This window comes from Cetorhinus maximus, chromosome 16, assembly GCF_964194155.1.
Source record: "Cetorhinus maximus chromosome 16, sCetMax3.hap1.1, whole genome shotgun sequence".
Lineage (NCBI taxonomy): Eukaryota > Metazoa > Chordata > Chondrichthyes > Lamniformes > Cetorhinidae > Cetorhinus > Cetorhinus maximus.
Window position 1 is genome coordinate 20476927 of NC_135894.1, and position 12925 is coordinate 20489851.

General features: G+C 42.8%; 1 protein-coding gene across 4 annotated transcripts in view; it reads left to right on the forward strand.

The window, feature by feature from the left end:
- LOC144691408 (succinate--CoA ligase [ADP-forming] subunit beta, mitochondrial-like) overlaps positions 1 to 12925 on the forward strand; it is a 124557-nt gene that overhangs the window by 77753 nt on the left and 33879 nt on the right. For 2 of the 4 annotated variants that reach the window (XR_013579130.1, XM_078559470.1), the window contains exons 5-7: positions 164 to 292; positions 3211 to 3349; positions 5791 to 5952. Coding sequence is in view for 3 of the 4 variants with exons in the window: in XM_078559470.1 (XP_078415596.1) it covers positions 164 to 292; positions 3211 to 3349; positions 5791 to 5952 (430 nt within the window). In the remaining variant the exon portion in view is untranslated. The remainder of the gene's footprint in view (positions 1 to 163; positions 293 to 3210; positions 3350 to 5790; positions 5953 to 12925) is intronic. The other 2 variants (XM_078559471.1, XM_078559472.1) reach the window with 2 other exon arrangements.

Sequence of the window (12925 nt, forward strand, 5' to 3'; positions counted from 1 at the left end):
CTTGGAACCGTGTAGTGATATATTTTGGGTGGTGCTTTGTGTCCAGTCCAAATGTATTTCTGTAACCTTCTAAAATGACTCTTCATGCAGTTGTTGTTTTCACCTAGTACTGAGAAAGAGATTTTATTTATGCCAACTAATCATTATATATTTTTTTCTTTAGGGACCAATATTAATAGGCAGTTCAGAGGGAGGAGTTAATATAGAGGATGTAGCAGCCAAAAACCCTGAAGCAATTGTTAAGGAGCCCATTGATATAGTGGAAGGCATCAAAAAAGAGCAAGCTGTCAAGGTATTACACAAATTCCAAATATGAAAACTGAATAGAATTCAGATAGTTGAAATTCCAATTTTGGAACCATTAATTGTACTGCAACTCATTTTATATACAGTGAAACCTCCGAAAAGAAGACACTGACTGGCAGTTCCAAACATCTTATGTTGGAATAGATGTAAGGACTTTCTTCAACTATTGCCGGCTGGCACTCATCAATGTGGTGTTTCAGGTTGTTAATAGAGTTGGTGCAATTTGATTGGCTGGCAACTCTGAGGCGGCGGTTTCTTTCAAATAAAGGGGGGAAGTCCCATCTGCAGCCAGCTAACACTCTTTGGAGATTAAGTAGCTGTAGGGCTGCTATGATCAGCAGAGAGGCATTCCCCGTTGACTGTTCAGTTGGCAGGGTGGGAACCCCATCATCTGAAAAATCCTGTGCTTTAGCACTATCCCAGATGAGAGTGGAAGAAAAGAAGGAATGCAGCCAATCCTGGAATATTTGGTTTATCTGGTTTACTGTATATATAATGACCATTTTGAAAATAAGGACCCCTGATGCAAATAAATGTCCCTCATTTACAGATTTTAGTGTACATATCAACAATTTTTCTATTTTTTTTTCCCCCGATTTTCTCCTCCTAGATCATCAGCGAGCCATGCACTATTCTCTGACAGGCACAGCAGGAGGTGCAAGCTGATTTTTCCTCCTTATTGAAATTTTGTTGGCGTTAAAGGGAAGAACCCAAAACCTGATTTCTGGCACGTTGCATTAAGGTGTGAACCTTGACTCAGTGGTGGTACTCTTACCTCTGAAGCAGAAAGTCATGGATTCGCACCTCTCTGCAGAGACCTAAGCACATAATCTAGGCTAATGTTTTAGTGCAGTATTGAGGGAGTGCTGCATTGTAGAAAGAATTGGGCTGTTGCCTAGAAACAGGGGCCCAGAGAGGCAGGTCCTTCCCACAGACACACACACAAAAGCTAGAGACAGCAGTTTGTTTTGGAAGCTATTGGAATTCAGTTGGTTTGGAAGACTGCTGCCAGAGAGAGACTGAAGCAAGAGGGACAGATAGCCAGACCCAAGCTAAAGAAAAACCCAAAAATCCAGGGGAGTGGAACAGGGGGAAAGTCCCATGAAGACCACCTAATCAAAGAAAGGACAGGAACCTAGAAAAGGTCCTGCTAAGTGAAGAGTGAGGGGTAGAGAGAAAGGCTCCAAGCTTCAGGTTTAAAGAGACAAAAGCTGCAGAAGGCAGACTTAAAGTGAGAACAGCTTGCAAGAGGCAAGAAGGCCCAAAGAGGTAGCTGAAGGTCTGTAACTCTTTGGTACGGGAATGTGAAGCTGTGGTATACTGTTAATGCTAAGTCAGTGAGAGAGAGTGCATGGAAGACAGCTTGAATGTATGTGGCGATCCAGGGAAGAGGAACATCGGAAGGAGAGTTCGAATCCCTGGAGGGTGAAGCCTTGCGGGAGGCGTCTTGAGAGAAAGCGTTGGTTTGGGAGAAGATTCCAAGGCGAGTTCTTGGAGATTGGAAACCTTTGTGTAAAAGACGGAGTGCAGTGAGCCTGGTTAGCTCATGGTACAACAAGCGTCTGGGGGGAGTTGAGGGGAGATCTATAGCATCTGGTTGAAGTGGCATCTGTCACTTGGTTTCAGAGTGTGGGATGCCTGACCACAGGGTGCCTATTGGCTTACATGGACTGTGTACTTATTGTGAACATTAAAGCTTAAGATAGCCTTTGTAACTTGTGTTATCCTTACAAATCTGTAGATATCTGTAAAGGTAAAGTTGTGGGTGAAGGAGTATTGTAATATAGTTCATCTTTTCTTGTTGAATAAATGTTTTATTCTTTTGTTAAAAGTTTACCAGCTGACTCCTGTGACTCTGTTCAGTAGCTATTCTCCGTATCTAAACAAACAAGTAAAAGTTAGGATCTGTCAAGTTGGGTTCCACCCTGGGAGCAGGTTTGTCCAGGGGTAATCTCAGTTGGGATCATAACACAAGGGAAACATTCCCAACTCTTCTGACCTCTTTTCATAACTCAAGGTCCTCATCCCAAACCTTCTCTCACCCTTTGTAAGGCCTTAACATCTTTCCTGAAGAGTGCTACCTAGAATTATCCAAGTGGAAAGAATGTCAGCACGTGCAGAAATTGCAAGCACTAAGCTGAGCACTATTCTCTAGAGCTCTAGTGTGTACAGCACCATGCCAACTTAGACTAAATTTCAAGAAACAACTTACATTTTTATAGCTGTTTTCTTTTCCTCAGGACATTATAAAGTGCTTCACAGTCAATGAAGCACATTTTGAAGTACAGTCACTATTGTAATGTAGGCACCCTGGCAGCCAATTTGTGTGTAACAAGATCTCTCATACGACACTATATATATTCTTTGTGGTATTGGTTGCGAGAGAAATGTTTGCCAGGGCACCAGGAGAACAAACTTACCCTTCTTAGATGAATGTCTGGAATGCTTTGTGTAACTGAGGGGTTAGATAAGACTGATTTAACTTTGAAAAATTGCATTTCTCACTACTGCACTGAAATGGCAGTCTAGATTGATGAAGTCTCGTGTGGGATTTGAGCATGTGATCTTCTGATTCCGAGGCAAATTTTATCACTGAAGCAAAACAAAAATGTTTAGGGATATTGTTTACAAATTGATTGAAACATTGCTACAAAGTATCCTCTGCTTTTTCAATATATTTCTGAACTAATCTGATCTTTGATTACTTTGGAACCTGAGCTTTCTGTCCTTGTTGAATAATTTTAACTTGATTCATTTTAAAATTAAATCTTTTCTTGCTGCAAAATACTAAAATCACACGAGTAACATATGGACCTATACAACTGTTCATCTTTTGGCAAATACTGCTTTAAAAGGGATTAGCATTTCAGTATTAATTTCACTGATAACATGTTATTTTTCCAGCTTGCAAGGAAAATGGGTTTTCCAGCTAATGTGGTAGAAGATGCAGCAGAGAATATGATCAAGTTATATGAGCTGTTTATCAAATATGATGCCAGTATGGTCGAGATAAATCCTTTGGTGGAGGATGCCTCTGGGATTGGTAATGTACACCGGCCTGCTTTTTATTTCTACCTTGGCTAATAATGTTTAGTAGTAAGATTTTATGCTGAGAGGTTTCGGCACTATTTTTTAAAAAAACTGATTATTTCTAAATTTTCGTGGATAGCGCAGAACTATGTTACTTAACTGTTCAGTGTTTCGGCAAGAGAAATGTTGGAGCGCTGCAAAAGCCCTGAGAAGTTATGTCATAATATAAGTTGCATCATTTTCTGCGGCTTTTCCACTGTAAAACAGCTCTCATGACAATGGCGCAAGTCAGCAGGAAATTCTGGGCCATCTTAGCCCAACAGACTTAAAAGGGAATATAATGTTGAGGACTTGATGTGATGAGGCTTCCTAAATGTCGTAATTAAATGCACACAGTTACTTGGATTAATTCTCTATCAGTATTGCATCCATCCATTTAGAATGAAAGAGCAAAAATGCATTTTACCTGCAGTAAAGGCATACTTCTGAATGTAGACTTGCATCCCTTTTATAAGGTGAGCCAAGAGCCAAAGCCTTTACAACAAAACTGCAGAAAAATCCTTGAACCCATCGTTTCTACACATTCAATAGGATCAATTATTCAATACACTAATAAAGATGTAGTTTTGGTAGATTGGGAAAGGACCTCCTGCCACTTGTCTCTGTCTCCATAATTTACCCTCGATAATAAGTCACATGTTTACCAATTCATACCTGTAATGATAAGTTGACTGTGTGCACATTAGTAACCCTGGGTTATTCTTTTTGCAGTGTTCCTTATTTGTTGTGTGATATTGGTGTTTTAGCAAAACAGGCTGGTTTTTTTTTCAAATAGTCCCCCTATCTCTTCTTGGAGTGTATTGTTTCCACCCTTTTGTCAGCTAGAAAAGCCAAATATCGTGGTCATGACTGCTTTTCTAGTTCTATTGTTCAAATAACTATAGCGAAAATGTTAGTTTTTGTTTTATTCATTCAAGGGATGTGGGCTTTGCTGGCTAGGCCAGCATTTGTTGCCCATCCCTAATTGCCCTTGAGAGGGTGGTAGTCAGCTGCCACCATGAACACTGCAGTCCATGTGCTGTAGGTACACTCACAGTGCTGTTAGGAAGGGAGTTCCAGGATTTTGACCCAGTGACAGTGAAGGAATGGTGATATATTTCTAAGTCAGGATGGTGAGTGGCTTGGGGGGGGAACTTGCAGGTAGTGGTGCTCCCATCTATCTGCTGCCCTTGCCCTTCTAGATGGTAGTGGCCGTGGGTTTGGAAGGTGCTGTTTAAGGAGCCTTGGTGTGTTTCTGCCGTGCATCTTGTAGATGGTACACACTGCTGACACTGTGCATCGGTGATGAAGGGAGTGAATGTTTGTGGATGCGGTGCCAATCAAGTCGGCTGCTTTGTCCTGGATGGTGTCAACCGACTTGGGTGTTGGAGCTGCACTCAATCAGGCAAGGGGAGAGTATTCCATCACACTCCTGACTGGGCCTTGTAGATTGTGGACAGGCTTTGTGAGTCAGGAGGTGAGTTACTCGCTGCAGGATTCCTAGCATCTGACCTGCTCTTGTAGCCACAGTATTTATCTGGCTAGCCCAGTTCAGTTTCTGGTTAATAGTAACCCCCAGGATTTTGATAGTGGCGGATTCAGCGATGGTAAAGCCATTGAACGTCAAGGGACGATGGTTAGATTCTCTCTTGTTGGAGATGGTCATTGTCTGGTACTTGCGTGGTGCGAATGTTACTTGCCACTTGTCAGCCCAAGCCTGGATGTTGTCCAGGTCTTGCTGCATTTGGACATGGACTTCTTCAGTATCTGAGGAGTTGCGAATGGTGCTGAAGATTGTGCAATCATCAGCAAACATCCCCACTTCTGACCTTATGATGGAAGGAAGGTCATTGATGAAGATGCTGAAGATGGTTCGGCCTAGGACACTACCCTGAGGAATTACTGCAGTGATGTCTTGGAGCTGAGATGACTGACCTCCAACAATCACAACCATCTTCCTTTCTGCTAGGTATGACTCTAACTAATGGAGAGTCTGCCCCCTGATTCCCTTGACTCTAGTTTTGCTAGGGCTCCTTGACGCCATACTCGGTCAAATGCAGCCTTGATGTCAAAGGCCAGTCACTCTCACCTCACCTCTGGAGTGGTCACTCATGACAGTTGGTAATGGCCACAAGTGCACATAACACAAAACTGTCCCTTCAGATTAATAAATAAAATGATGGTATTGTTTTAAGATCTCAGTTTCCTCTGCTACTTGAGGAGTAATGCTCTTCCCATGATGTTTTTGTGACACTAGACATAATTACATATTTTGGGTTGGTCTAGACTAACTGGCTATCAATTACCAGCTGACATCTCTACAATGCTGGCAGTTCTTAACAGCTGCCAACCATTTATTCAATTAATTCTGTATTAGTGATGCGTTTTTCAGAGATAACTTTCTTTTGTTTGCAGTAATGTGCATGGATGCAAAGATCAATTTTGATTCTAATGCTGCCTATCGGCAGAAGGACATTTTTGCTCAGCAAGACTGGAGTCAAGAGGACAAAAATGACAAGCAAGCAGCTGATGCAGGTCTCAATTACATTGGATTGGATGGAAACATTGGTTGTTTGGGTATGGGATGAGTTTTCAGTACATTACTGATCAATAATGGAATCAATTAAGAAAAAGAATTGTGCCCAGATTGTTTTTTAAAATTCATTTTCTCAAACCCATTATATCTTAAACTTTAAGTTTATCATTCACCTTGTTTGTGCATGCAAATAACCAGTTTCCTTTGATGATCTAAAGGCGTGACAATATTTAATTCTACATCCAAATAAAAATGTCTGCAAATTGTGTATAATTTTTGTTAACTGCTACTGCTCTTACTGGACTGATGGAGGACTTTGAGAGAGAGGAGGGCCATATTATCATGAGATACTAATTAGCCCCCTCAAGTGAAACACAACATTAAAAATTTTTTTAAAAAAATCGTTCATGGGGTGTGGGCGTCGCTTGCTAGGCCAGCATTTATTACCCATCCCTAATTGCCCTGGAGAAGGTGGTGGTGTGCTGCCTTCTTGAACCGCTGCAGTCTATGTGCTGTAGGTATACCCACAGTGCTGTTAGGGAAGGAGTTCCAGGATTTTGACCCAGCGACAGTGAAGGAATGGCGATATGTTTCCAAGTCAGGATGGTGAATGGCTTGGAGGGGAACTTGCAGGTGGTGGTGTTCTCATGTGTCTGCTGCCCTTGTCCTTCTAGGTGGTAGTGGTTGTGGGTTTGGAAGGTGCTGCCTAAGGAGGCTTGGTGAGTTCCTGTAGTGCATATTGTAGATAGTACACACTGCTGCCACTGTGCGTTAGTGGTGGAGGGAGTGAATGTTTGTGGACCGGGTGCCGATCAAGCGGTCTGCTTTGTCCTGGTGATGGTGTCAAGGATCTTGAGGTGTTGTTGGAGCTGCACTCATCCAGGCAAGTGGACAGTATTCTATCATGCTCCTGACTTGTGCCTTGTAGATGGTGGATAGGCTTTGGGGAGCCGGGAGGTGAGTTCCTGGCCTCTGACCTGCCCTTGTAGCCACAGTATATAGCTAGCCCAGCTCAGCTCCTGGTTAATGGTAACCCCCAGGATGTTGATAGTGGGGGATTCAGTGATGGCAATGCCATTGAATGTGAAGGAGCGATGGTTAGATTCCCTCTTGTTGGAGATGGTCATTGCCTGGCACTAGTGTGGCGCGATTGTTACTTGCCACTTGTCAGCCCAAACCTGAAAATTGTCCAGGTCTTGTTGCGTTTGGACATGGACTGCTTCAGTATCTGTGGAGATGCAAATGGTGCTGAAGATTGTGTAATCATCAGCGAACATCCCCACTTCTGACCTTATGATGGAAGGAAGGTCATTGATGAAACAACTGAAGATGGTTGGGTCTTGGACACTACGCTGAGGAGCTCCTGCAGTGATATCCTGGAACAGAGATGTTTGACCTTCAACAACCACAACCATCTTCCTTTCTACTAGGCATGACTCCAACCAGTGGAGAATTTTCCCCCTGATTCCTATTGACCCCAATTTTGCTCAGGCTCCTTGATGCTATGCTCAGTCAAATACTGTCTTGATGTCAAGGGCAGTCACTGTCACATCACCTCTGGAGTTCAACTCTTTTGTCCATTTTTGAACCAGGGCTGTAATGAGGTCAGGTGCCAAGTGGCCCTGGCAGAACTCAAACTTAGTATCAGTGAGCAGATTATTGTTAAGCAAGTGGGTGCCGCTTGATAACACTGTTAATGACCCCTTCCATCACTTTATTGATGATCAAGAGTAGACTGATAGGGCAGTAATTGGATGGGTTGGATTTGTCCTGCTCTTTGTATAAAGGATGTACTTGGGCAATTTTCCAAGGTTAAATGACAGTGTTGTAGCTGTACTGGAAAAACTTGGCTAGGGGCGCTGCAAGTTCTGGAGCACAGATCTTCAGCACTATTGCTGGAATATTGTCAGGGCCCATAGCCTTTGCAGTGTCCAGTGCCTTCAGCTGTTTCTTGATATCACGTGGAATAAATCAAATTGGTTGAAGAATGACTGGCATCTGTGATGCTGAGGACCTCTGGAGGAGGCCGAAATGGGTCATCTACGCAGCGCTTCTGGCTGAGGATTCTTGCAAATGCTTCAGCCTTATCTTTTGCACTGATGTACTGGGCTCCTCCACCATTAAGGATGGGGATATTTGTGGAGCGGCCTCGTCGATTGAGTTGTTTAATCGTCCACTACCAGAGCTTGGATCTGATTCATTGGTTATAGAATTGCTTAGCTTTATCACTGCTGTTTATGTTGTTTGGGACACAAGTAGTCCTGTGTTGTAGCTTTAGCAGGTTGACAATTCATTTTTAGGTATACCTGGTGCTGCTCCTGGCATGCCCTCCTGCGCTGTTCATCGAGCATTATTAATGCACAAATCGAACAAGTGTGCAGTTAAACTTAAAAATCTAGTAGTTGCTGTCGAAGTTGTGCTGTTCTTCAGCTTCACAAAAATAACATCTCACTATCTGACTTGCCTTTCAAAACTCTTAAATGGTGCGATGCTCCTGTAATTGTGTGGTAGACATGGCCCAAGTTGGCCACAAAAAATATTGGGGATTGTCCATTCCAGCCCCAGCACCCTTTTAGCAACATGATGACTCTTGATTACTGCCAAGTCGAGGTGACTTGCCAATAAAAGTTATATTTACAAGTGTGGAAGATTTTAATTGTTGAAGATCTAATTTTTTTTTTCTTTTTCTTTGTCCCTTTTTGCATTGTCTCAGTCCAGTCATTCTTTTCCTGTCTATTTTGCTTTCTGTACCTGATTGGCATAGAGTTCATTTTTCTATCTTGCACTTCATGGTTCAGACTGTGTGCCTCATTTACAAATCTTCAGTTTCATTGGTTAAGGAGATACAAATTTGCTTGCCCTGTTCACGCAGACTCCAGATGTCCTTTGGATATCCCACTGATAGCAAATAACCATACAAAACCCTTGGAGAGCTTGTGGGCAGCTACAATGAATGACTGGCACCATTGTTCACCACTCATAGCAAAATCCAATAGACTGCCTTCCTTCACCAAATCCTGAGTTAATTTTGGAAATTAAGTTTGGCTCAGCCTATCTCCTGCCAATATAACTGCGAAAAAACAGTCTCCTCCCTATTTACTGAATCGTTATACCTCTTCACTGTTTTCTCTTTAAGCATGTGTTCCTTTTGACAATAGATCCCAAGCAAATCTCTGTGCATATCTGTAAGGGCTGAAATCATTTTAAAATTCACTTTTTGATTTCCATTCTCAGCTTAGCCCGGTTGATAGCATGCTCATCTGAGTTAGAAAGTTGTGGGTTCTGGGTCTCAGCACATTGCCTAAGCTGACACTTGGGACGAGATGTTAAACTGAGCCCCATCTGTTTGTCAGTCAGAAGATCCCATGATACTATAAGGAGAAGAACACGGGAGTTTTCCTGATGTCTTGACTAACATTCTTCCCTCGACCAACATCATCAAAAATAGATGAACTGTTAATTCATCTTGTTTATTAGGCGATGTTGTGTACAAAGTGGCTATGGCATTCACCGATATGGCAATATTGACTAAAGTTTAAAAGTAATAATTGTATATGAAGAGCTTTGGGACAACTGAAAGACGTGAAAAGGTGCCATGCAAGTGCGAATATTTATTTTATTTTCATTATTTGTTCAATAAAGCATGTTAGTGATGCTACTTATTGAAGCAGAAGGCAATAAAGCTACTATACTGCCACACAGGAGACCAAATTATCACCTTAATTTTAAATGCCCCACTTGTTTGGCTGCAGTTGGACTCCTAATTTCATACTATAGCACAGAATTTTAATGGCACGGAAGGAGGCCGTTCGGCCCATCCCATCTGCACCAGCTCTCCAAATGAGCATTATGACCTGGTGCCATTGCCCTGCCTTTTCCCCGTAACCCTGCACATTGTTTTTATTCAAATAATTATCTAATGCCCTCTTGAATACCTTGATTGCACCTGCCTCCACCACACTTCCATGCAGTGCATTCCAGACTCGAACCATTCATTGTGTGAAAAAGTTTTTCTCACATTACATTTGCTCCTTTTGCAAATCACTTTAAATCTGTGCCCTCTCGTTCTTGATCATTTTACGAGTGGGAACAGCTTCTCCTTATCTACTCTGTCCAGCTCCCTCATGATTTGAACATCTATAAGACCCTAAGGCATAGGAGCAGAAGTAGGCCATTTGGCCCATTGAGTTTGCTCTGCCATTCAATGAGAGCATGGCTGATCTGATGATCCTCAACTCCACTTTCTTGCCTGATTCCCTTACTGATTAAAAACCTGTCTGTCTCTGCCTTGAACATACTTGATGATCCAGCCTCTACAGCCCTCTGCTGTAAAGAATTTCACAGATTGACTAGCTTCTGAGAGAAGAAATTCCTCCTCATCTCTGTTTTAAATGGGTAACCCCTTATTCTGATGTTATGCCCTCTGGTCCTAGACACCTTCACGAAGGGAAACAACCTCTCAGCATCTACCCTGTCAAGCCCCCTAAGAATCTTATATGTTTCAAAAAGTTAGCCTCTCATTCTTCTAAACTCCAATGAGTAGAGGCCCAACCTACCCAACCTCTCCTCATAGGAAAATCCCTGCATACCTGATATCAAGCTAGTGAACCAGTTTGAAAAGGGCTTGGAGAGCAGGAGAAATTCAGTTTGAAAAAGGATGAGGAGAGTGGGAAAGACTTCAGTTTGAATGTGGAGAGCGGCGGGGACTTCAGTTTGAAAAGGACGCGGAAAGCAGCGGGGACTTGAGTTTGAAAAGGATGTGGAAAGCAGTGGGGACTTCAGTTTAAAATGGATGCGGAGAGTGGGGGGGGACTTCAGTTTAGAAAAGACACGGAGAGCGGGAGAGACTTCAGTTTAAAAAGGACGTGGAGAGCGGCGGAGACTTAAGTTTGGGCACCTTGGGTACCTTGTTGGGAGTCAGAGCGGAGCAGAGCAGACCTGTGGGAGACAGTCAGGAGCTGAGCAGCGCACTGTTTCGCTGTTTTAGCTGCTGGGAAGCTGGAGTCCAGGAGAAAGACAAAAAGCAACTGTGACGTCACAGGAAACTGGTAAGCTGATTGGCCGGTAAGTGCTCAGTCTAAGGGACAGTGTGTGAGAAACCAGCTTAGGACAGGCGAGTTAAGGTAGATTTATAAATAAAAAGAACTAAAACTTTAACATAATAAACCAAAATTTGAAAACCTTAGAATTAAAATCAAACAATAAAGATTTTAAAAAAGCGGTAAAAATAAAGTAATTTAAACAAGCATCTAAAACACATACCTTGTAGTTAAGCATATAACCTTTAGTTGTCAGTGATACTAGCATTCAATAAAGACAGTAAATTGTAGCATACATAGGAAGAAAGTAATTAACGTAAGTTAACTAAATAACATAAGTTAGAATGGCGGGACAGGTGTAATGTTGCAGCTGTGAGATGTTGGAGCTTTTGGATGCCAAGGTGATCCATGACAAACACGTCTGCAGGAAGTGTAAGCAGCTTGTGGAATTCCGGATCAGGATTATTGATCTGGAAGCCGAAATGCAGACACTGCGCAACATAACGGAGGGGGAGAAATACCTGGATACTTTGTTCTAAAAGACAGTCACACCTCTTAGAAGAAGGTCATCTGTTTTGGTCAGCAGTGAGGGACAGGAGGATGTGACTGTCAGTGAGGCAGGCAATGGGACCGAGCAGACTGTAGGGGAGGAGGAGCCCCTCAGGCTTTGCAATTATCAAACAGGTTTGAGGTGCTCACAACTTGTGTGGATGAAAACGAAGTCTGCAAGGTGGATGAACCAGCTGGCCATGGCACTGTGGTACAGTACAGGAAGCCGTTCAAGCGGGAGGAACAAAAAGGAATGTAGTGGTAGTAGGGGATAGTGTAGCGAGGGGGATTGACACTGTTCTCCGCAGCAAAGAGCGAGAGTCCAGATGGCTATGTTGTCTGCCCGGTGCCGAGGGTTCGGGACATCTGCTCAGGGCTGGAGTGGAACTTGCAGTGGGAGGGGGAGGATCCAGTTGTTGTGGTCCATGTAGGTACCAATGACATAGGTAGAACTAGGAAAGAGGTTCTGCAAAGTCAGTATGAGGAGCTAGGTACCAAATTAAGAAGCAGAACCTCAAAGGTAATAATCTCTGGATTATTACCTGAGCCACGTGCAAATTGGCATAGGTCAAATAAGATTAGAGAGATGGAGGTGTGGCTGAAAGACTGGTGTGGGAGATGTGGGTTCAGGTTTTTCGGGCACTAGCATCAGTACTGGGGAAAGTAGGTGCTGTACCATTGGGACGGTTTACACCTGAACTGTGCTGGGACGAGTGTCCTCGCAAATTGCATAACTAGGGAAGTAGAGAGGGCTTTAAACTAAACGAGAGATGAGGGATCAAGCTTGGGTAGATAGCAATTCAAGGTGTTGAGTCAAGACAGAAGAGCAAAATAGTAATATGAGAAATGAGGGTCAGAGAATGGCAGGAAGGGACAGAGAGATAAAACCTAAGAATACATCAACAGTCAAGGCTAGATGTCACAAAGGTAACAAAATGACAAAATTGAAGGCTCTCTAGCTGAATGCACATAGCATTCATAACAAAGTAAATGAATTGATGGCCCACATTGAAGTAAATAAATATGATCCGAAAGCAATTATGGAGATGTGGCTGCAGGACGACAAAGATTGGGTCCTTAATATTGAAGGGTAAATGACATTCAAGATGAATAGGAAGCTAGGTAAAGGTGGAGGGGTAGCACTGTTAATCAAAGAGGGCATTGGTGCAATAGTTAGAGATGACCTTGGTTCAGGAGATCAGGATGTAGAATCGGTTTGGGTGGAGATGAGGATTAGTAGGGGCGAAAAGTCATTAGTGGGAATGGTCTACAGGCCCCCTAACAGCAGCCACAGTGTAGGACAAAGTGTTCAAGAGAAAGTATTGTGTGAAAATAAGGGATGGCAATAATCATGGGTGATTTTAATCTACACACAAACTGGAAAAATCAGATTGGCAGTATTAGCCTGGATGAGGAGTTCTTAGAA